At 39.4% G+C, this 25,789-nt stretch overlaps 1 protein-coding gene across 1 annotated transcript in view; it reads left to right on the top strand.

Moving 5' to 3' along the window:
* Positions 1-25,789, top strand: part of COL5A2 (collagen type V alpha 2 chain) — a 137,228-nt gene that overhangs the window by 89,039 nt on the left and 22,400 nt on the right. Inside the window, exons 11-25 of the mRNA XM_075829918.1 lie at positions 242-295; positions 2,355-2,408; positions 3,551-3,604; positions 5,888-5,941; positions 6,294-6,338; positions 7,920-7,973; positions 10,250-10,294; positions 11,305-11,358; positions 17,804-17,902; positions 18,480-18,524; positions 18,608-18,706; positions 19,978-20,031; positions 20,202-20,309; positions 22,167-22,220; positions 22,810-22,908. Of these exons, the coding sequence (XP_075686033.1) occupies positions 242-295; positions 2,355-2,408; positions 3,551-3,604; positions 5,888-5,941; positions 6,294-6,338; positions 7,920-7,973; positions 10,250-10,294; positions 11,305-11,358; positions 17,804-17,902; positions 18,480-18,524; positions 18,608-18,706; positions 19,978-20,031; positions 20,202-20,309; positions 22,167-22,220; positions 22,810-22,908 (972 nt within the window). The remainder of the gene's footprint in view (positions 1-241; positions 296-2,354; positions 2,409-3,550; positions 3,605-5,887; positions 5,942-6,293; positions 6,339-7,919; positions 7,974-10,249; positions 10,295-11,304; positions 11,359-17,803; positions 17,903-18,479; positions 18,525-18,607; positions 18,707-19,977; positions 20,032-20,201; positions 20,310-22,166; positions 22,221-22,809; positions 22,909-25,789) is intronic.

The raw sequence follows: 25,789 nt of genomic DNA, 5'->3' as shown, positions 1-25,789 counted from the left end.
TCCATCTGTCGTCTCCTTCTTGCTAACATATATTTAAAAGGTTAGCAAGAAAGAAGAGACAGGTGGAAGGCGGTATGGCTGCCAGATCATACTACACAGGGTGTTGTTCATGTAAAGGAGTTGTGTCTTATATATATATATATATATATATATATATATATATATATATACAAACAAATAAATCATATCAGTGGATGACAATTTGACAATTGCCACTAATGTTTATCTTTTTTTGTATTAGGGTCCATCTGGTCCACGGGGCCCTGAAGGACCTCCAGGAAAACCAGGAGAAGACGTAAGTTTTCTGTAATTTACTGCAAAATCACAGTTGTTAATAGATGCCATTTTTAATTGTTGGCTTATGGTTGCACAGACAAAATCAATCATAAAAAGAAATGATTTTATCTCTCTAAGAATGGTCAAAATATTGTGCATATGTTACAGATATATTGCATATTATACAGAAAGAGCAAAAAATACCAAATTACAGTAAGAATGATCTTGACATACTTTTGCATATATTTCCACAGAGAGATTCATATACTGTCTGACTATATAACACATATCCAGTGAGGTTGAAAAAGACTTGAGTTTGTCTGTTATCATGAAGTATTGAGTCATAGGAAGGCAAAGTGGACTTTTACTTTTTACCAAGTTTGTCCAAAATATGGAGGGAAAAAAAACATAAATACATTTTGTATTGATAACAAAATTATTTTGTTTTGTTGTCAGCGGTTTTAGTTCTTCTTTTTAATGAGGTTGTCTCACAAAAGCTCATCATTTTAAAAGTGCCCATTTCAATATACTGCATCATAAAAATTGACAGCACTTGTATGTATTTGCATTGAAAAATTACTCATTTTGACCCATTTATTCCTCCTCTCATCTCTATTGGGAATCTTTTGTACTTCCTGATTGGTGAGTGGGCAGCCCTCACGTAACCGTCAGACACAGTAAGGTGGGTCAACACAGTACTGTCTCCCCAAGTCTCCCTACAGCGCATAGCCAAACTTCTGCCCTGCACTATTTTGTTATACGGCCCTCACAGAAATGCTGCAGCAAAGATGGTACAAAATAGGAGTTCTTGCAACAACGTAACTTTCACTTTCAATCCAGTGCTGATGGTGCACACAGCCACATGATAACTTAAGATGTTACCGATGTGGGAGGCACTTGTTTATACATGACTCAGGCAGGCGTTTATGATGGCTGCCTGCTTTGTTGTACTATCGGAGTCAGGGCCATTGGCACCACCCAATGAAACAGGGGTCTGCTCTGCCAATTCAGGCCTAGTGGGATGCAAAATGTCTGACTGCTTGCTATTCGTGGGAAGGCTCCTGTCGCACCCACCACTTCTCACACAATTGGACACACACACAGTGTGGAGTCCACTGTCTACCATCCATGGCTCACTCCAAGATGTCTGCCACAATCCCAGCGATGATGCCGTTGTTTTTCAGCAGCTCCTCCACAGCTCTCCAACACTCCACAGCACTCCACGCTCTCGCTTCTCTAGTAGAGAACGCAAACCAGGTCACTCCTCTCTTCCACCCGACACTGAAAAAGGAACTGGCGGGAACACTGCTAGTTTATACGCTACATGCTACCCCCAGCGTGACAAAATGGCGTAGCTATGCTGCTTGTCATCACCGTTTCTACTATCATACAAGCTCTCATATAGGATATTATATATAGAACGTATATAGCTCAGATTACATTGCAGCTCGCCTGCCAGTGTAAAAAAACAGGAAGGGAGGGGGTGCAGCACACACACACACGCACCCACGCACACATGCATGCACGCACACACACACACACACACACACGCACACACACACACACATAATCTAGAGGTTGCCTGTGACGAAGCAACCACTTTAATAAGTCAATGTAGAGTCATTCAGTTATAAGTTGAATGGATGAGTTTATGGCGCATAATTGTAAAACTTGTGTTGTTTACTTATCTTAAAAACGGAATGGATTAAAACTGATCATGAATCAAAGAATGACAGTATACAGGATAATATCTAGTGTAGTACCTTAAGATAAGATCATTCAGGTGGGTTTAACCCGACTTTATTAATAAGATATACACTCATTATAAGACCAGATAAATACTAGCTAGAATGGGAAAATTTAGTCAGAACAAAGTAGTGTCGAGCCATTGGCATCACCCTATATTTTTATGCTCTACAACTTGAAATATTGTTTATTAATAAAGTATTTCAGGCAAGGAAAAAATGTTTTTTTTTTCTGACAGCCCACAATTCATTACAATTATCAATGATTTCATAGCGGAGATGAACAGGCTTTGACATCATTCCATTTTAAATTTATTTTTTGTTTTTTTTCAGGGTGAAGCGGGAAGAGCAGGACAAACAGGTGAAACTGGATTCCCAGGATCAGCAGTAAGTAATAGACATACTTGCTTTAAATCATGGCTGCCCAGCAAGGCATACGTGGGTTGATTTTTGATAACCAGGCGTGTGTCCTACCAGAAAGTGGAATTTGAATTCGAGAGGGGGTAGATCAACTAAAGCTGCGACATTGTGACTGCTTGTGAACACGACTGACTCATGTTTTTATGTGTGTAAGAAAAAAAAAATGCTAGGAGAACTCCATTGTCTCTCACCACAACATGTTCTCCTTTTCACAGCACCCCAAATTTCTTCCCTAGTCTGACTAATGCAAATGAAAATACAGCAGCATGGATTCCATGATAAGCATTACTTTGTGGTCTAAATCATGCATTCGGGTGGATAACTCATTGAGGACGGGCTGCTTTAATATTTTATCAAATCCTTCCACACTGATTGATCTTTGAACTACAACTGATTTGGCAGTGTACCTGTCATTCTGACATCTAGTATATAGTCAGAAGATATATAACTTTAAAGGGGTATTCCGGTAAGAACAATTTATCGCCTATCCACTGGATAAATGCTAGATCGGTGGTGGTCCGACTACCCTCCCTGATGGCCCGAGAACCTTGTTCCCCTGTACTCCCCAGCTGCAAGACCGTGGCTAGGAGGAGTTTGAATGGAACGACGGTTGAGCATGCATTCTGCCGCTCCATTCAAAGTCTGTGGCACTGCCAGAAACAGCCGATAGGTGATAAATCGCTCTTACCGGAATGCCCATTTAAGCTTGCCATGCAAATTTATCTGAAAGCTGTCTCTCCTGACTCCCCCACAGAGCATACATGTTTATTTCTGTCCAGTAACAGACTGGTAGTGGCTTATCACCCAAGGAACCAAAGGATCGGGCATAATGAAATCCAATATGTCTGATCCTTCTTTCCCCTGACATTATTCAAGTTTCCCCTTATACATGAGGTCATCATGATCTAATGTTTATGGCCACAGGTCTGTGATCTATTAGTGCAAAATACACACACTCATTGCTTATCCTCTAACCAAAATATTCAACATGTCTACAGATGTCATGGCGGATCAACTTCTACGAGCATTACTGGGGACAGCGAATAATGCAATACAATGCAATATTGTAGTTTATGCATTTATTTATTTATTGTATCTCTTCTTTTTAGGGAGCCCGAGGATTTCCTGGTGCTCCAGGCCTCCCAGGACTCAAAGGACATCGAGTAAGACATTGTTGCCATATATTTCTTAGCTTTTATATCATGTTTTAAAATGACTGAAATCTGTAGTTGTAGTTTAAAAAAACCAAAAAAAAAAACCTCTTCTGGGCATCACTCTGTTCTGTATAACTGTAAAATATGAATTGATTTTGCTGCTGCCCACAATGATGGCAATGGTGCTGTGTTGTGTTGCCTACACGTCTCCATGGTCTACACATTCTAGATATAACTATCTGACACAACCATTCATACTACATCTTTATTAAAGTATCAGCTTTGTTTAACCCCTTAATGACCGCTGATACGCGCTTTCACGGCGGCCTAATCAACGTCCTGCACGGCTCTCCCATGCAGGCTGGAGCCGGGGCTGGCTCCTGCTCCAACGATAGCCATTGAAGTTTACTTAGATCGCGGCCGTTTAACCCTTCAAATGCCGCCGTCATTAGACGCTGCATTTGAGTTGTTTACAGAGGGAGTGAGCTCCCTCTGTCACCCATCGGCGGCCCACAAATGCAATTACGGGCATCCGATGGGGTGCCATAGCAGCCGGGGGCCTAACAAAGGCCCCCAGGTCTGCCCTGGCTATTTACCTATTAGGACATGCCAGAGGCATGTCCTAATAGATGCCTGTCTGTTCTTTACTGACAGGCAATAATGCTCTAGTATACGAAGTATACCAAAGCATTATATCTGCAATCTAAAGATCACATAGTGAAGTCTCCTAGTGAGACTGAAAAAATAATTAATGTGAAATAAAAATGAATAAGGTACACATTGAAAAAAATACAACCATTTTTTTGCCATAAAAAATGGTTTTATTTAATAAAAGTGTAAAAATAAAATAAAAACTACGAAATATGGTATCCCCGCAATCATAATGACCCAAAAAATAAAGTTATCATATTATTTAAACTGCAAGGTGAACCCTGTAAAAGAAAACGAAAAAAAACAACGGCAAAATTGAAATTTTTTTCTCATTTCCCCCCAAAATAATAATAATAAAAGGTTAATCAATAAATCCCATGTACCCCAAAATGGTAGCAATATAGTCCCGCAAAAAAACAAGCCCTCATATGGCGACATTGACGGAAACATAAAAAAGTTATGGCTCTTGGAAAGCGGTGATGCAAAATAAAATTATTGTAGTTTAAAAGTGTTTTTATTCTGCAAAAGTAGTAAAACTTAAAAAAAATTATGCATATTTTGTATCACTGTAATCGTACCGACCAATAGAATAAAGGTAGCATGTTATTTACGCCGCGCAGTAATCGGCGTAAATGTAAAACACATAGAACAATGGCTAAATTGCTGTTTTTTTATATCCCCCCAAAAAAAGTTTATAAAAGTTAATATACCCCAAAATGGTGCCTTTGAAAAATACAACTCATCCCGCAAAAAAGCAAGTCCTCATACAGCCATGTCCACGTGGGAAAAAAAAGTTATAGCACTTCGAAGGTGACGATGGAAAAACGAAAAAAAATTCTTGGTCATTAGGGCCCAGAATGAAAGCAGGGGGAAGGGGTTAATGGAAAAAACAATATTTATTTGTTGTTAGCAGCAAACACACCTCAGGAATAGAATGATTAGGGCTCACATAAGCTCACTAAATACATAACTACATATGTTCACAAATTGCCCTCTTTAGTATTTGGCATCCACATGCAAATTCATAAGTCTAAGGGTATGTTCACATGCAAAAATGTCTTAAAATACGGAGCTGTTTTCAAGAGAATATACCGTAATGTGTAAGTGGAAGTCAGAGGGTTTTCCCATCACAGAAAGTGATGGCATATCACTAGGATACGCCATCCCTTTCTGATCTGGTTGCCAGCACCTCCACTGATCCAGAGACTGCAGGGGTCGCAGTGATGATTTAGTTCTACAGTCCCGTCACAGTTTTTACTTGCACAACGTCGCTCCAGCCCACCTACTTGAAATGAATGGGCCTGTACTGCAGATACCTGCACAGCTGGTGGCCTGGAGCGCTGCTGTGCAAGGAATAAATGGAAATGAAAGGCCAAAGTGCTAAACCAGTGCTCCATTTACAGGATTGGTGGGGGTAACCACAGTCAGACCCCCACTGATCAGACATTTATGACATATCCTAGTCATATGCCATCACTTTCTGTGATGGGAAAAAAATCCTTTAAAATGCTACTCTAATCAATTCTACTTGATTTACTTTATTTGTAGAAGCGATGTGGGACATATAAAAAGTAGTTCAACTATAAAAAAGAAAATCTTTCACTAATGTATGTTTTGTACATCTTATGTTGACTTTTATAGGGTCATAAAGGACTGGACGGTCCAAAAGGAGAATTTGGAGCAGCTGGATCAAAGGTAATACGTTAATACAAGCTGTTACTCATTTGTTTTCACTTTAGAATGTTTTACAATAAATGTCAGGGACGTTGCTTTAAGAATATTTTAGGCCTTTTTTTTTTTTTTTTGCAGAAAGCCCAAAGTTTGAAAAGTAGAAAAAGTTTAATCTTTGAACCTGTCACTTTGATTACGTTTAAAAATGAGGACGTGTTTACACACACACACACACACACACACACACACACACACACACACACACACACACACACACACACACACACACACACACACACACACACACACACACACACACATATCGGTATATGAGCCACAGTTGATCAACTACTTATTCTTTACTGTCTCGTTTTAGGGTGAATCTGGTCCTACTGGTCCAATGGGTCTAAATGGCCCACCGGTAAGTTTGGAACAGCATATACAACTTGTGTAGTTCTACTGTTAATCTTGGTTTTTTGTTTTTTTTTAATGTAATCATCATCTAATCCAGCTGCAATTGCATCTCTCACTATTCCCTTTTATTTCTTTCTCAACATTTTCCTTTCATTCTTTTTTCTTTAATCCTACGTTATTTATACTTTAGCTGAGTATTTTTTGCATATGGCCTATAATAGCCTAAAATAATGCAGATGTATTTCCATGTTAGCAGACTGACTTGACTTTTCGGTGGCCATTTAATGGATATCCTACCAAAGCATAGAGAGAAATCTACCATGGTCTTGCCATGATCTTTACACATTATTGTTAAAACTACAACAAAAGCTGGACATATACCAGTGTTTATATGATTGTTGCATCGGTTAATAGATCTGGGAAGAAACAGGCTATAGGATCCTTCATTTTCTTCATAATGACGACTGCGCTATTCATTCCATCAAAACGACGGTACCCTTACACAACGGTGACAAATGGAAACCATTTGCTCCGGCTTTGTCACCATTGAAATCATTGGTGATGCAAAACGGAAACCTATGGTTTCTGTTTGTTTCAGTTTGGGTTCCGTTCATGGGTTCCCCTAAGGGAAAGCTCCGACAGAACCGATGAACGGAGTCCCCCGACGCAGATGTGTACGAAGCCTTAGGTCATTGTAGTCTTATTTAACAAACACAACTTAAATGTTTTAAAGAATCAAGGTTATTGAGATAGACAGTTTGTATATTCAACCAAACACTGTACAAATGACAGGAGGTATTTGGATCCAATGCTTTGTACACATACTTTGAGAGTATTTTTACTTTTAGTCTAACCTCTATGTATATGGTAATTATCAAATGAATCAAAATAGATGGAGCTTGTAATCTTGAATGTGTAGAAATAAGTTTAAAGGGAATCTGTCACCAGAGTGTCCGTATTAAACTAGTAACATTGTATTGTAGAGGAGACTAACCTGTTTCTAACGTTTATTTTCAATTTCTGCTTACTGCCAAAAATTGTATTCTCAAAATATTCCACAATATACCGGTATTTCTATTGCTATCTTTATCAGCGTAAGGGTCTCCGGGCAGAAGCTAATGTAGTATTTAAATTGTCCATGAAACAAAAGTATGAATTATGTGCCACACCATTTCGCCAGGATATCTCAAAAGCCTAAGGCCCGCTGCACACGACCGTGCCCGTAATCACCACGACCGTGCCCGTAATCATGCTCTGTAATTACGGGCAGGGCCGGCCACTGATGGCTGCGGACAGCCACCCGCATTTGCTGCCCGTGCTCCCATATAAAGTATGGGAGCACGGTCCGTAAAAAGTAAAATTGCAGGAGCCTTTCTATGGCACGGATACCTTCCTGTAAATATACGGGAAGGCGTCTGTGGGCAATAGAAATAAATGGGTCCATAATTACAGACCACAATTACGGTCCGTAATTACGGACGAAATTTACGATTGTGTGCATGGGGAGTAATTCTCCTAATTTTCGGTTGGCCTGTATGAGTCCCTACAAGCTAAAATTTTAATTTGTTCATGATTCTTAATGTTAAAGGGACCAAGAGGAATGCTTGGAGAAAGAGGACGTATTGGACCTCAAGGTACCCCTGTAAGTATCAATATTCATGATTATTGTATAGTATATGGAGAAGTACTGTCACACAAACAGATTAAAAACAATATGAAATTCACAGTAAGGTTAAATATAAAGAGTCAATCAGTATTAAATGGGTATTACCAACTAAAATATTTATGGCATATCCACTGGGTGTGCAGTAAATATCTGATAGGCGCAGGCGCCAACTCTTGGATCTGTCTGTCTCCAGAACGTGGGTCAACCAATGAAGAATGGATGATAGATGGCTGCACATCTATCAGACATCTAGAACCCGCATCTATCAGACATTTATGACATATCCCGTGTATAAGCCATTAATGTTTCAGTTGGAAATAGCCTTCAAGCAAAATCCATGTGAGGTACAGTAGTTGGCAATTATGCAATACATAAAAGAGAGCAATCCCACATATATGGTGACCAGAGTAAACCCCTGGATCCATTATTTATACAAGGTTAATCTAATACAAGTACATGAAAGCCATTCCTTTTTTGGTGAAAGAAATCAAAGTCTTTTCATGTCATTTATATGATTAAGTACCAATCCTTCCAATGGGAATTTGTTTTATTTCATGGCTCTACGGCTAAATTCAAACTTCATTTAAAGTTTGCGTAGATGGTCCTGCCATTTGAAGGAGTCCCGCCAATACTGTTGCATGTGTCTGTCTTAGACTGCCATTTAAAAACCCCATACCTCAAGGCATTCTTTTTTTTATCATACAGTTATATAGAAAAGCACAGTTGACTGTGCTTTTTAATACAGTTGTAGCTGCTAGACCCCCCAACGTATACTTGCAAAATGTTTGCCAAATAAAGTTAGTCTGTGGTCAAGTCGGCGTATATTTCAGGAAATTTTGTGACATATATGCAAACAGAGTATCACAGAGAGTGACTTTGGGCAGGTTCGGATGTGGGGGAATTGCTGTTGAATTCCGCTGTGGACAGTCCGCAGTGGAATTCTCCAGCGGCCGTTTTTTACATTTGCTTCAATACATTTTTAGGCAAGTTAGTTCAGACGTTGCGGAAAACTCAGTTGAGGACCATAGGCTGCAGTGCGGAATTTTCCCTCTGCAGCATGCACACTATGTTGAGGAGAAGAAGCGGAATTTCACTGCGTATTTCAGCCTTTGCCATGCAAAAACTGAAATCTGTGGCAAGTCCGCTGTGTTTTCTGCAACGTTTGAATTACCTGTCAAATATGCAAATGTTGGTGCAGATTCGTTGCGTAATTGCCCCAAATCTGCACCAACATTTGTAACGAAAATCTCTGCCACTTCTGAACGTGCCCTTACTGCTCATTATCTACGCTTATAGCAAGAGCTACTTTTTCTAGGCATAGAAGCTGCCCATGTGTTATAATAAGTGGTCTAGAGTAAAATTAATATTAGACATATATTTATTTTGACTAAACAAAAATGGAATCTATCTCAATAATGCAAAGCAACAATTCCTTTAATTACCCTACTTTTTGGACTATAGAACGCACCAGACTATAGGACGCACTCAAGAACAGAAAATTAGAAAAATAATATTTCATACTAATTTACATTTTTTCTGGGTCTACGTTAGAAGAAAGAGTAATTTATTTTCTGTGGTCCAGAGTAGAAGAGGGTGTCAAAACCTGGTGGTCTAGGGTCTAATGTATATATTTTATTCTCTGGTGGTCAAGGGTAAAATTGGGGGTTTATACCCAGTTGATCTAAGGTATATGAGAGGTTCACAATGTATTTCCTTGTGGTCTAGTGTACAATACTACAATGGATTTGATTGGTATAGTGGATGTGCACATCACATTCCGTTTCCCTTTCTGCTCTGCACAGATCATACAGATTAGAGCCAGGCATGGATAGAGAGAACAGTCAAGCTATGATTTTTTTCTCTTTATGATAAGGCAAAGCGCCTTATAAGCGCACGGCCTGATCAGGAAGGTGTAGAATGGGTCTGGCACCACAGACACTTTTATAGCAAGGTGCCTTATAGACTAGTCCAAAACATACCATAATAATTTTGTGTTTTGGCTTGGATGATAAATCTCTTATAAATCCTTTCACCATTACGCACATAATGGATGTTGTTATTTTTGCAGAAATTTTGTTTACAGAATTAGTTTTGTACGTCTTTTCAATATTGTTACTACAAAGTATTGCCTTCCAGAAGTCCTTTGGAAAAAATGTTGGCACAATAGAGGCCGTAAAGGGGATCTGTCATTAAGGTGTCTTAATGAATGTTTCTACTATTTTCTTTAACACTTTTATTTTATATATTTTTAGGGTGGAAGAGGTGGCAATGGACTTGTGGGGGCAGCAGGATCAGTAGTAAGTTACCATATTTTTTTCCCTTTAACGATACTAGTAAGGTTTATTTGGTTAAACTGTAGATTGTTCTACAGACGAAACTATTTTTATTAGCTTATCTTTATTTTTATGGATTATACTCTACTAAAGTTCAACAACAAAGTAACATATATTAGTAATGTTCAATAATTCCATCTGTTTTGACCTATTATCATGCAGTGTTGTTCCAGAGGACTTCCCCATATAAGATAATTGTTAATTTTTCTCATTTTAGGTGAAGCAATAGCGTAGTCGACTACGCTATTGCTTCTGGCAAAACGACGGGTCCGGTGCACAACAGAGACAAACGGAAACCACGGGCATCGGATCCGTCATCATTGAAATCAATAGTGATGCAAACGGAAACCTCTGGTTTCCGTTCGTGTCAGTTTGTGTCTGTTCAGTGTCCCGTTCTGACAGAAAGCTCCGACGGAACGTCAGAACGGGACCCCAACGCAGATTTGAACAGAGCGTTATTTAGTTTTGATAAACTTAGATTTGAATAATATTAGGGTTATATTGTGTGTTAGAGGCACACAGAGCCGCAGCCAGCCAAGCCATCAGTCCAGCTCACTAACGGATTTGGCTTACAGTCACATTATGCAGCCTCTATGTATAGTGGATACATAGAAGCTGCAGCACTAAAACTTTCAAAGTTTCAATAAAATGCTAATAAACACTAAACACATACATTAAATAAAAAAGACTGCAAAGGTTTACATACGCTTTAAGGCAGTGCTGCCCTTCTAATACCACCTCAGAAGTTGCGTGACTATGCAATCTGGTTGTTACACAGAACGTCTGCCAGTCTGCAAAGAGAGAGAAACTATTTAAGATAGCAGCCAAACTATTGAGTACTATGAAAAAATGTATGTATTTTATTAGGATAGGTGTTCAGTGCCATGGTAATTACCAAGAGTGAGGTCAGGTTGGAAAAAAAACATGCTGCTGAACGGAGTGTATGAATAACAATGGTATTTTTTATTAAATAGGGTCCAATAGGCTTGAGTGGTGCTCCTGGATTTCCTGGTAACCCTGGTATGAAGGTAAGGCACATTAATTTCCTGCTGATAAAAAAATATTGGGGCAGCTTCACTACTGCGTCTGGGTCTAGAAAGTGTCAAAAAAATGCGCCAAATTGTTATCGCAAATTTGTGCAGTTTGGCATAATTTTAATGTTTGCACCTGACTAAACAGTTTTTCAAAGTGTTCCGAAAAGAGGGCGTGACTTAGCAGGAAAGGAGTGTGGCTTGTCAGAAAGGAGGCATGGCGTAAAATATGCCAATGTGAGTCAAAAATGCGTAAAAAAAAACTAGCACAAATTCTGGCGCAGAATAAGCCAAATCAAAAGTGGTATATGGAAGTGAAAAGTGTCTAATAGGTCATGCAAGATGCACCAAAATTATTATGCAGCATTCAACACTGTGATAAATTTGGTGCATTTTGTGCCTGCCTGGTCTAAGTTGTCTAACGGACTGTATGGCAAATTAGGGCATATGCTCAGGACTGTCCTCGATGAGCCAGAGTGGAGAGCCGCTACATGTCACCCACTTGAATGGCCACCTGTACTATTGCAATAATTGTATAGCTGATGGCACCTTCCCCCTGCAAACTCAGCTGTTGGCTGGGTGTGTGGGAAGTCAGACCGCATGGCTTCCGCGTGAAAGGGGGATGTCTTTGTGAGACAACCCTTTACGTTATCCTTGTAGTTTACGAACGACTGTACCTAGTTTAAAAAAAATTGTGTACAAATAGTGACAGCCATGTAAAACATGGTATTTTATCTACAGTACTTACACTACTTGAGGTGCCGTTGGGGATGTGGCACATCGGTCACTTTTGGTGTATGGAAATGCAATAAATAATGTCTGCAGGTGCTACTTAGTCAGTATGATAGAGACAGCTGCATTTACAAATGTTACAGTTGGCAAAAGTCAGTCCTTTATTCGCCACAAGATAATGAACCGCAGACTGTTTCATACAATGAACGTTTTCATTCCTTTAAATATTGTGTAATCAGTTTGTTTCTCATGGATCTCTGACTTTATGAAATTCTCAAAAGCCTTTAAAAGAACTGGAATGAAAACTGTTTGGCACAGTAAATGGAAACACTATGAAATGCCCTAAGGAGGCTCCTATTTGTTACAAGGGAAGATGTTTCTGTGAACTGTTCTGAACCAATTTTAAGAAAATCACTTACAGTATATGACATGGACTAACGTGTAATTGATCAGTTAACAAATTGAAATCTAAACTACAGTATATATATATATATATATATATATATATATATATATTTATATACAAAACTACATATGTGATGTAATAGAAACTGGAGCAATGTTTGAAAGGAACCTGTCACTAGATTGGAGCGCACTAAGCCCCTAACATGTCATTATACTTCTGTAGTTTAGCGTCCAAAATACGCCCCTCTCAAAACTGTCTGTTTTAGCATAATGTCCAATAAAAAGTTATAATGCAACGTGCGCTGTATGTAAATTACCAGAAAGGAGACTTTTGGCTGAGAAAAACTGAGTCAAAAACTGCCACAAAAACTGCATCAAAACTACGTGTGTGATTCTGGCCTTAAGCATTTTCTTGCCTAGTCAGTTGAGCGTAGCAGTAAACTCAATTATCACCACAAGGGAGAGAAGAAAACATGGACCGCACACCCACTTTGCTATACTTGATCTATTGCTCGTAAAGTGTAAAATATGTACGAGCATGAGGTTCTTAGTAAACATTTTGATCAAACTGTAATAGCCCACTTGCCACTTCACGGCGACCCCTTATAAACCAATGTCGCTGCAAAACAGCACCTGCAGAGAGAGTACCCAGGAGAACAACAGCATTCATGCTGCCAGTTTAAGTCACCTTGGCTCTGGACCACATCCGCCCACCACACAATACCACAAAAAAGTGAACCGGTGAAAAAAGCTCACCTTTCCTTGTAGTCTCAGGGGCCAACTGAGAAGAGATAGATATAAACCCTTAGGGCATGACCTGGAATTCCGCTGCGGACAGTTTGCAGCGGAAATCCGCAGCGCACACGTTTCTCCATTGCCTTCCACAGCTTTTTAGTTGGGTTCGTTTACACGTTGCGGACAATTCAACTGTGGAGCATAGGCTGCGGTGTGGAATTTGGTGTCCGCAGCATACACTGACTGTTGCGGACGTGTAGCGGACTTGTTGCGGACTCATTGCGGAATTTCTCCATTGACTTCAATGGAGAGCCAAAATTGCGCAATGAAGTCCGCAGATGTTATGTAGATGTAATGTGTGCTGCGGAGCGTATTGGTTTTACTAACATGACATTTCTTCATTCTGGCTGGACCTATGTATTTCTAGGTCTAGTCAATGGGGCTCCTGTAATTACGGGTGAGTACGTGTGTGCACCCGTAATTACAGGAGCGTTGCTAGGCGACGTCAGTAAATAGTCACTGTCCAGGGTGCTGAAAGAGTTAAGCGATCGGCAGTAATTGTTTCAGCACCCTGGACAGTGACTACCGATCACAATATACATCAACCTGTAAAAAAAATAGAAGTTCATACTTATCGAGAACTCCCTGCTTCTTCCTCCAGTCCGGCTTCCCAGGATGACGTTTCAGTCCAAGTGACGGCTGCAGCCAATCACAGGCTGCAGCGGTCACATGGACTGCCGCGTCATCCAGGGAGGTCGGCCTGGATGGCGAAAGAGGGACGCGTCACCAAGACAACGGCCGGGTAAGTAGGAATTTCTTTTTACTTTTACTAGGGAAAGGGCTGTCCGTTCTCTCTATCCTGCACTGATAGAGAGAAGGGAAGCCCTCTTCCCCTCAATACGCAATGGCTAGTCCGCATCAATTTAATGCCCAGATTCTGTGCGGCATTGATGCGGACAGTGGCGGAAGAACTCCGCCATGTCTGGGTATGCCCTTATGCAGTCTTCTACTATTTAAAAACACCTGGGACAAATGGGGTGGAGTGCTGGTACCAGAAAAAAAGACAGACTATATATACCAACACAAGGGAGAGAAGAAAACCTGAACTGCACATTCACTTGCTATACTTCATGGGTCCAAAACTCGGCCGGGTATATAGGCCGCACATAGAAAAAATTTGAAGTTGACGGGCCGCATTACTTTCAAATTTGATACAATACACAATTATTGTTAATCAATTAGTTATTTGAACTACGACTATAACAATACTACGTTACTATACCAATACTACATTACTATAATAATACTACATTACTATAATAATACTACATTACTATAATACTACATTACTATAACAATACTACATTACTATAATACTACATTACTATAACAATACTACATTACTATAATAATACTACATTACTATAATAATACTACATTACTATAATACTACATCACTACAACAATACTACATTACTATAATAATACTACATTACTATAATAATACTATATTACTATAATGCTACATTACTATAATAATACTACATTACTATAATACTACATTACTATAATAATACTACATTACTATAATACTACATTACTATAGCAATATTACAATACTATAATACTACATTACTATAATAATACTACATTACTATAATACTACATTACTATAATAATACTACATTACTATAATAATACTACATTACTATAATACTACATTACTATAATAATACTACATTACTATAACAATACTACATTACTATAATAATACTGCATCACTATAACAATATTACATTACTATAATACTACATTACTATAACAATATTACATTACTATAATACTACATTACTATAATACTACATTACTATAATAATACTACATTACTATAACAATACTACATTACTATAATAATACTGCATCACTATAACAATATTACATTACTATAATACTACATTACTATAACAATATTACATTACTATAATACTACATTACTATAATACTACATTACTATAATAATACTACATTACTATAATAATACTGCATCACTATAACAATATTACATTACTATAATACTACATTACTATAATACTACATTACTATAATAATACTACATTACTATAACAATACTACATTACTATAATAATACTACATTACTATAATAATACTACATTCCTATAAGAATACTACATTCCTATAAGAATACTACATTACTATAATAATACTACATTACTATAATACTACTACATTACTATAACAGTACTACATTACTATAACAATACTACATTACTATAATAATACTACATTACTATAATAATACTACATTACTATACAAATTATAATTAAAAAAAATGTACCAACACAAGGTTCTTAGTAAACATTTTGATCAAACTGTATAAGCCCACTTGCCACTCCACGGTGACCTATTTTAAGTGGGTCCTACTCTATCGAGTGCAGTATCGCAACCAATGCCGCTGCAACACAGCAACTGCAGAGGGAGCAACCCAGGAGACCAACAGCACCCATGTTGCCAGTCTAAACCTAACTCTAAGTGTGGTGATTTTTGTTGCTTTATCTGTGGGGGGATGTGGCCCAGAGCCAGGGTGGCTTAGACTGGCAACATGGGTGCTGTTGATCTCCTGGGTTGCTCCCTCTGCAGGTGCTATTTTGCAGCGGCACTGGTTGTCATGCGATACTGCGCTTGATAGAGTAGGGACCCACTTAAAAGAGGCCGCCATGGAGTGGCAAGTGGGTTTATACAGTTTGATCAAAATATTTACTAAGAACCTCGTGTTCATACATTTTTTAAATTTTGCTGAGGCGCAATAGATCAAGTATAACAAGTTGATGTGCACTCCAGGTTTTCGTCTCTCCCTTGTGGAAACTCAATTATGAGTTGTATAACTTGCTACAATGGGAAAATTGTTTTGGTTATGAACCCAGCCCTGGGGGAATTCATTTTAAAATTAGTCAGGCTTAAAAGCATATTCCAGTTTCAGCAAATTACTCTTTCAAAATAAAATGTTATACAATTTTCTGTTTTTTTTTTTTTTTTTTACAAATTCCTCATTGTTTCAAGAAGATCTCGCTGTCATTCAGTAAGAACCGTAATTGATTCCTTTAAGTGGATGAAATCCTTTCCTGCCCCTGTTATGGTGCTGGACTGGTTACAGTCAGGGTGAATTCAAATGTTGTGTATTTTCTTTGTTATTACTGCACAAAAAATCCACATCAATTTACAATACAATGCATGTGGATGTTGTTTTGAAAACCTCATCCACATGTAGCGGAAAAAATGAACATGAAATTCAGAGAATGTTGCGGATATTCAAATCTGCTGCATGTCATCTCTCTCGAAGATTTTCACTTTGCATGTGACAAAGGCAGATTTTGCCACATATTCACGGTAGATTTAGCGCCTCCACGCAAACATCTTGAAAGCAGTGAGGAATTAATACAGAAAGTATGTACCCCCCAAAAAAAACACGTAAGTTGTGGTGCTGCGCCTATAATCATCGTAGTGCATGTCATAGCCAGGATCCATTTTTTGCCTTTTTTTGTGTGGAAATATTGCCAAAAAATCTCTGGAGATTGGACGTGCAACAACACTTAGGATTGTGGTTTCAAAATGCGAAATGTGTGATTTTGTGTCAACTTTTACAAGTCTTATTCACATTTATGGAACATCTGGATGCTGCGTTTTTTCCACTGCAGAAAAACACACTACAAAGAACAAAGCAATGTCACACTATGTTTATTGGCTACATCAGAAGGTAACATTTGGATGGCGAAAAGCTATCCAAATGTATCCTGTTATGTACCAATGGGTTTCTATTGGCCAAACATATGTTTGACAGACTTACAGGTTTGCTACTTAATGCAGCAAAAAAACAAAAAAACTAAATGACATGTTACAGTATACTCTTTTTTTTTTCAATGAATGTCAATGGCAAATGTATTCAACTGTTTACCTATAGATGCTTAAATGGGATACAGCCGAGTTTAGGTTTGTCCTGAAAAAAATAAATAAATTTTCCTGAAATATATGTCCAAAATGTTATGTGGAAGGGACCTTATATTGTCCATAGACATGTATAATTAGGCTGCTAAAACTAAAATCTGAGCTTTCATACTTGAAATCAACTGAAATCACTGTCCTATACAGAATAAAACCTAATGTATATGGCCATAATGGATCCATATCCTACCTTGCTTGAATATAGTTGTATTTCAGTTTAATGGGCCCTTGCATACATCCTTATAAAAATACAGCTGTATACAGAGATTTTTTTTCTGTGTAGTCTGCATAACACAACGCTCCATCGGATTCCATATATCGGAGGGAGTTACGGCACCCTACATGGAACTGTGCTTCCCGCAAGACTGTTCCATATTGCACATGGTATTAGAGGCCTAAATGCACATTGTAGATTGTTGAGTTTATTTCTTATGGTAAGTTCTTTGTGGCGGCAGTGCTGCCCCTGCATGTGACCTTATGTGGGTTATTTTCTCCATGACTGTGTAAAATTTTAATAATAAAACAGTAATTATTTCCCTTTCTTTCAACAAGGGTGAAGCTGGTCCAACAGGTGCACGTGGTCCTGAAGGTCCTCAAGGTTCAAGAGGTGAAACTGGTTCTCAAGGACCTGCAGGATCACAAGGTCTCCAGGTATGTTTGTTTTTTATGTTATAGAAATTCAAGTGAAAGGACTGTACAGCAAACAACCATATCATAAAATGTGTTGTATATCTTAACACACTGCAAGTGCCTACTTACTTCCCCACGTTCCTCAGTAGCAGTCGTCTCTTGTCTTTTTTGAGAGCTGCTTCATAGAGTTTGAACAGTGTCCTCTTGAGCTTCAAAAACACCTTTACCCTCCGTAGTTAAAAAAAAGATTAAAATGCAAATTTTATGTCAGATGTATGTTAATCAAAAATGTATTCATCATATACATTATACTATAACTTACCTATAGACTTGTTATGTGCATAAACATGTCGAATTTGTGTCTTTTCCACAGTGCTACCCTTTTAAGAACTACAAAAAGTTAATGCCAAACTTATGCAAATGTAAAGGCATACAGAAACATACATTTACATCCCTTTCGAAAATATACATACATTTTTCTTTTATAAGAAATACGTTTCCATGACCAATCCTAATAAAACAGTGAAACACTATTAAGTAGTTTTTCCTTAGATAATATGATTAATGGATGTTTTTGTAACTGTTACATTGCTTTTAGGGTACACCAGGGACTGATGGAACTGGTGGAGCCAAAGGACCAAATGTAAGTGAAATACAACCCACAATTGACCGTTTTCTCAGCAAATATACAGTTTATGAAGTGTATTATTATATTTTCTCTTCCAGGGAGTTCCTGGGGTTGCTGGTCCACCTGGGCTTATAGGACCACCTGGGTCTAATGGACCTCAAGGAAGTACCGGAGCACCAGGCATCAGAGGCTCAGTGGTAAATAATATATGCTATTGTAATCTGGATTCATAAAAGGATTCCGAGTTTTGTGCATACCAAAAAAAAAGCCTAATCAGACTTGGTTGAACCTGATGGACATATGTATTTTTGCAACCATACCAACTACGTAACTATAGAACCATCCATGAAAATGCTGCTGGATCTAATGGAATTACCTTGAATTAGAAGGAACTATACACAAAACAACAATAAAGTTGAATATAACGATTACGTTCTTCGATTTTAAAATATTTTTAGGTTTTAAGACTGATGATCATTGTAGGTCTGAATTGCATCTGATGATTCCTGAAAATTAATTAGAGAATAGTTGAGAATTATAAGAGAATGCGATGTTTATATAAAACTACATTGAAGAGTGGCGTTTTCTCACAAAGCATTTTGTTTCAAATCCCAAAAACATATAAAACAATTTGTTGGTACGTAGAAGTAAGCTCATGGGCATCACAGATAATGTAGTAGTAATGGAGGGTTGAAATATTTTATGATAACCCCTATTAAAATACCTCCTTTGGGTCCTTTCAAATTATTTATTCGTAAGAAAAATATGATGTGAAAGAAATTCTACAGTATGGTTTCCAAAAATCCCCTTTCAATTACACGGAGATCCAGATAACTGATTATAAGTTTGTCTGAGGTCTGGATTTCCATTCAGTGATATTTTGCTAGAATAGAATCAGGAAAGATTTTTCTCATCCTAGCAAAACAAAACCCTGCATATTCCTGATCACTATTTCTGGAAAAATTGGAAACAATTTTATATAGATCAGAAAATAATTTCCTACAATAAAACATTTAGTAATGGACTTCCAAACTAATGGTGGACTGGTGCTGAAGGAAACATGCTATTTTTTCTTTTTTATATGTTTTAAAAAAAATATTAGACATGTCTGGTAGTTAGAAACTTACATAGACATATATACTTGTCTTGTATATACTCATTGCATGGGTAACTTTCCGCGGAGCTGTAGGATGCATAACCTGACAAATGTCATGCTACATGCACTTCCCAATATTTGAAAACATATTCTGTGATCTGTTTTTTGTTTTTTATCATCCTTCATGGAGGTCCTTACTGGCACAGTATGTCTGACTTACATCTGTTTTATGTCTTTTGAGTTAGATTGACCCTTTTTTCAAGGTTTTTGAGTTCATCTTTGTCAAAGTTTATATATTAAATCTGTTAAATTTTATAACCATACATTTGTAGAATAAATAAAGGAATACATATTTTTTTTTATTACTTAAAGGGTGATCCAGGTGTACCTGGTTTTAAAGGTGAATTTGGACCAAAAGGTGAACCTGTAAGTATATACATGCTTTCTAAAACCTACTCGATAGCTACCGATTAATTTGTATTTGTGTAAACTGTGTATGTTGTATACTGAAAATAAAAAAAATCTAGTTCATCTACCAAAGCTCAAACAAGGTTTTTTTTTTATAGTTAACTAAAGATATGTTTTTGTCCAAACAGGGTCCACATGGTCCACAAGGTCCAATAGGTCCACAAGGAGAAGAGGGTAAAAGAGGTCCCAGAGGAGACCCCGGATCACTAGGCCCTCTAGGACCAGTTGGAGAAAGGGTAAAACTATTTTCATGCAAAACAAAATGAATCGGTGTAGACATCTGGAGATTTTCCTGGGGTATACAATAACAGTGCACCACAAATTTGGTGTGAATTGAGCCTATCTGCCATTCATGAATTAAACTTCCACAACAAAAGAAGAGGGGCAGAGAAAGCAAACCCCTGCAAGTCCATCTAATTTGAAAAAATAAGATAACAATTCATTAGAGGAGATTATTAAGATACGCATTTGCAATTATCAGTTTTACTGTTTCCTTACGTCTGTGGATAGATAACTGCTTTTATATAATCTATCAGGGCATATGGACGTCATAGAGAGGGATCCTCCACTTCAAACCTGCTTCTAGCCAGAGTAGAGAGCAGCTAAGAGATTATGACTTGAATGGAATATTTCCCCATTTCAGCTGTTATACCTGCATTTAGCAGGTCTGCATATAGAAACGGTGAATACTGTATTTGTCCAGTGACAAGTAGATAAAACACACAAAATAATAGTTAAAGTATTTTTTGTATTTGTGAGGCAGAATATTAGTGTAAGAGACTTCAGAAAAAATATGTTCCATTGTAACTGTGTTATTAAACTCAATGGATCATTGAGTGTTAGATCCCTCTTTCCTCACATAAACTGTGAGGGTATGTGCACACGAGAAGTGCCTTTTACGTCTGAAAAGACAGACTGTTTTCAGGAGAAAACAGCTGCCTCGTTTCAGACGTAAAAGCTCCTCGTAATATGCGAGGCGTCTTTGACGCTCGTAAATCTTGAGCTGCTCTTCATTGACTTCAATGAAGAACGGCTCAAATTACGTTGCAAAGAAGTGCCCTGCACTTCTTTGCCGAGGCAGTCAATTTACGCGGCGTCGTATGACAGCTGTCAAACGACGACGCGTAAATGACAGGTCGTCTGCACAGTACGTCGGCAAACCGACGTATTGTAGCCCTATTTTCAGACGTAAAACGAGGCATAATACGCCTCGTTTACGTCTGAAAATAGGTAGTGTGAACCCAGCCTAAGAGAATTGGAATTCTCTGTAGTGTTTGATGTTTTGCACTGCATGTCGCTCTGCACCATTCTTCTTCTTCTCAGGAACACATTTAGTTTGCATCCAGCGCTATTTTTCCTATCTAAGCAGCTTACACCACACCAGAAACTTACAGGCCCCATTGAAAGTCAAAAGTGTTTATCAGGTGCCACAAGCTGCCTGCAAATCACGGGTCGTTCACATGGCCGTATACATTAATTTCAATGAGCCCCATATAGGACATGTCCTATCTTTTTGCGGTCCAGGCCCCCGGGCAATTTACGGACCGTGGAAACCACAGTAGTGTGCATGGGCCCATAGGAATGATAGGGACCGCTATTCACCCGCAGATTTGCGTGTGAATTGCGGCCGTAAAAACACGTTTGTGTGCATGAGACCTTAGGTATATTGTATAGTATGTGGGTGTACTGTATTGGCAGGTGCGCAGTTTGGCAGAATGTAGTGCAACATGACTAAGGGTCCATTTACACGTTGCGGTTGAAGTGTGGTTATAACCGCATAAAAAACGCATACAAAAAATGCATGCATTTTAACAGAGATTTGGTGTAGTTTTTGATGCAGCTACGTTTTTTACTGCATTGAAAAAACACACCAATTGCAGTAAAAACGTATGCGTTTTTACTGCATTTTTAACAGCACCTCAACAGCAACGTGTGAATGGACCCTTAGATTAGTTTTACACCTTTACCTTTCGCAACTATCAATTTTGCAAGCTAAAATTATTTGAATACAAGAGACTTCAGATTTAGATGTTACATTCTATTTAAACTTTTAGATCTTGTTCAGAAAGTAATTGGTTCCTTTTTATCTGTAGGGTACCCCAGGTAATCGTGGGTTTCCTGGATCAGATGGACTGCCTGGACCTAAGGTAATAATAAGTGTTTTGATCAGTACCTTATCTCTAAGGTACCCATAGGTACAAAACAATGGCCACCTTAGGCCCTTCTCAACAATCTAGCCACAGCAATAGTGATCACATAATAGCGTCATACATTACTCACACAGTCGGTCCATAAAGTGCCCACATAATACTGTTATATAAAGCCCCTATAAAAGTGGAACTAGCCCTGGTTTTAACTTATAGAGCTTTCATGGACCTGACATTAATCTAGAAGTTTAGATTACTGTACTTAACGTCTTATTAGCACTCCCATACATCAGGAATATTGCTGAACACTAGGATCGCAATAAGATCAGACTGTAACTAAATATAATACATAATTAGTTCATTTGTTTTTTACTTTATAAGGCAAAGAATAGAGACCCCCAGTGCGAAGATATCTCATAATATCAAATGTTTTCCCTACCTTCTGCGTCCTCCTTTCATTTCTAATAATAAATCCATCACCATAAAAATAATATGTTGAACCAACTAAATTAAATTTACTTTTAGAATATTTTCGATTTTAGTAATTTTTTACTTATTTATCCGGAAATTTTAATCAAAACTTTTGCAGGGTGCTCAAGGAGAACGTGGAATAGCAGGGGTTTCAGGCCCTAAAGGAGCTACTGGGGACCCTGGTCGTCTTGGAGAACCCGGTCTTCCTGGTGCTAGGGTAAGTGACACACTGAGTTATGTAAATGTTAACTTTTGTAATATTTTCTATTTTACATTTCTATTAAAACATTTACTAGTGCTTTATTAAGGCCTCATTCACACGACAGGATTTCCTGGCCGGGTGCCGGCCGTTCATAAATCGGCCGGCACCCGGCTGCATTAGGAATAATAGACCCCTAATGGGGCTATTCACACAACCGATTTTTTGACGGCCGGGAAAACCGGGCGTCAAAAAATAGGACATGCTCTATTTTCGGCCGGGTGCCCGGCCACCCGGCTCCCATAGAAGTCTATGGGGCCGGGTAATACACGGCCATCACCGGAATGTGTCCCGAGTGATGGCCGGGTTTTCCGTCGCTTGCGCTCTATCTCCTCCTCCTCACAGCGCAGAGTGCATGTGAGGAGGAGGAGTTTATGCCATTCGGACGAATGGCTGTACACTGTGTGGCAGGGCCGGGGTGTACAGCAGGTGGAAGGGAGCACTGCGCTGGCTCCCTTCCCCTGCTTGTTTTAAAAGCGCCCTGGCCCGGCGACACCTTCCATGGCGCCGCTAGCAGCTGCTGCTGCTGCTACTGCAGTAGCGTTCGCCACTATAGCAGAGCAGGGAGGTATCTCCCCGCTCTGCTATGTGCTAGCTCCATTTTAGCTCCCTGAAGGACAGAGCGCTTGATGTCTCTGTCCATATCTGGGCAGTGACATCAGGGGAAACTCATGGGGATTCCCGTTCAAGAGTTGCCGCTGATGTCATTGTCCAGATCTGCCCGGCCCAGAACGGATGCAAAAATAATGCAAACCGGCCGGGAAAAATGGCCGATTTTACCGGCCGATACTCGGGCTCGGCGGGACCCGGTCGTGTGAATCCCGCCTTATATGGATAATTTAAACGTTTTAGAGCAAACTGCCCTCAAGTAGTTTAAGAACTCATAGCCGTAGCCACTCCATGCCGTGGGGAGCTCTGTGCTGTACCATTTTACGTGTTTTTGTTTTCCAGAAGCCATTATATTTATAGGCCACAGTAAATTAAGGCTCTATTCACACTACAGGGCCCGAGTGTCGGCTGATAAAAATTGCCATTTTTGACCGTTTTTCTTGGCCATTTTGCACCCGTTCCGTTTCCGTTCCCGGCCGTGATTCCATTTTTAACTGCCGATTTTGACCCATTTTGCATCCGTTTTTTCCCCTGTCCGTTTTAGAAATGGATGACTTTCATTTGTACATTTTCTGCCACACACTTCCCTTTGTAGATAATGTGACACCCTGGCCTCTGTAGATAATAACACACACTGCCCTCTGTAGATAATGCCCCACACTGCCCTCTGTAGATAATGCCACACACTGCCCTCTGTAGATAATGCCCCACACTGCCCTCTGTACATAATTCCACACACTGCCGTCTCTAGATACTGCCACAGCCCCCCTGTAGGTAATGCCACACAGCCCCCATGTAGGTAGTGCCACATAGCCCCCCTGCAGGTAATGCCACACAGCTCCCTGTAGGTAATGCCACACAGCCCCCTGTAGGTATTGCTACACAGCCCCCCTGTTGGTAGTGCCACACAGCCCCCCTGTAGGTAATGCCACACAGCCCGTGTAGCCAGCTACATCGCACCCTTGTACATAGCCACCCCTTATAAATGGCACCCCCCATAGATGGCACCTCCCCCTAGCTTCCTGTAGGGGACAACTGCAGGAAAAGTCCCAAACTTCACTGTCCATATATGGACAGTGATGTCAGGGACTTCTCCTGTAGCAGAATCCCCGGCCACAGCTTCGGCAACGCTGTGCCTGGGGATCAGGGATTCCGCACATACAGGGAGCAACAAAATAGCCTCCTCCTCCTCCTCACATGGACTTCACACTGTGAGGAGGAGAAGAGAGCATGCGAGAGGCAGAATGCACGGCCGTCACTCGGATTACATCCGAGTGACAGCCGTGCTTTACACGGCCCCATAGACTTCTATGGGAGCTGTGCAGCCGGGAGAACATCCCAAAATAGGGTATGTCCCATTTTTTGATGGGCCGTTCTTCTGGGCCGTCAAAAAAAAAATGCCGCGTTAATAGCCCCATTTGGGGTCCATTGTTCCCACTGCGGCCGTGTGACGGACGTTCAAAGAACGGCCATCATACGGCCGAGAATCCCCGTCGTGTGAATAGGGCCTTACTGTTTATTATATAAACCACTCCAAACTTTGTAAATATTTCTAACAACTTGATACAGTTGCCTATGACAAGGTTTTAGTGTGCAACGGCAATGATTGCTATTTTTAATCTTAAAGAGGTTGTGCACTTTTGAAAACTCATCAACAGTGAGCTGATTCCCCTTGACACATGCCATCACCTTTTGTGATGCGAAAAACCCTTTTAACTGCATCCATTGGTTATTGCACAAGTAAATACACAATTTATACTTTCCAATCCCTCCAAGAAACAACAAAAAAACCTGCCTCGACAAGAAAAGAAGAAACAAATACCCGACATCAATTAGTAAGTGGGACAGGCAGGTTTCTCACTCACTTTCTTCTCACTCATTGGAAACACATCCCTTACCCCTGCTTTAATGTTTACTCCCATGTCCAAATTCAACCACCTTTTCCTGAACCTCATTAAATCCCGATGCAATGCTCAACCATGTAAGGTGGGACCACGGATGGTATAGGGCCTGGTGCAGGTTAGTTCATGGAATCGATGGTATAGAAACTTTAGGTAATTGCAAACTCATACTCTATTTTTAGGCCGGCACCAATGGCGTACATGGCCACATGTATAGTCAGTTCTTCCAAATATTAGAGACACAGCAATTAGACATGCTGGTTGCAGGCTTGATGGCGACTGACTTGCTTTTATTCTTGTAGCAGACAGGGTCAAGGGCGCCCCACCCT

Source organism: Rhinoderma darwinii, chromosome 6, assembly GCF_050947455.1.
Source record: "Rhinoderma darwinii isolate aRhiDar2 chromosome 6, aRhiDar2.hap1, whole genome shotgun sequence".
Classification (NCBI taxonomy): Eukaryota; Metazoa; Chordata; class Amphibia; order Anura; family Rhinodermatidae; genus Rhinoderma; species Rhinoderma darwinii.
This window is presented reverse-complemented; position numbering and strand designations above follow the sequence as displayed.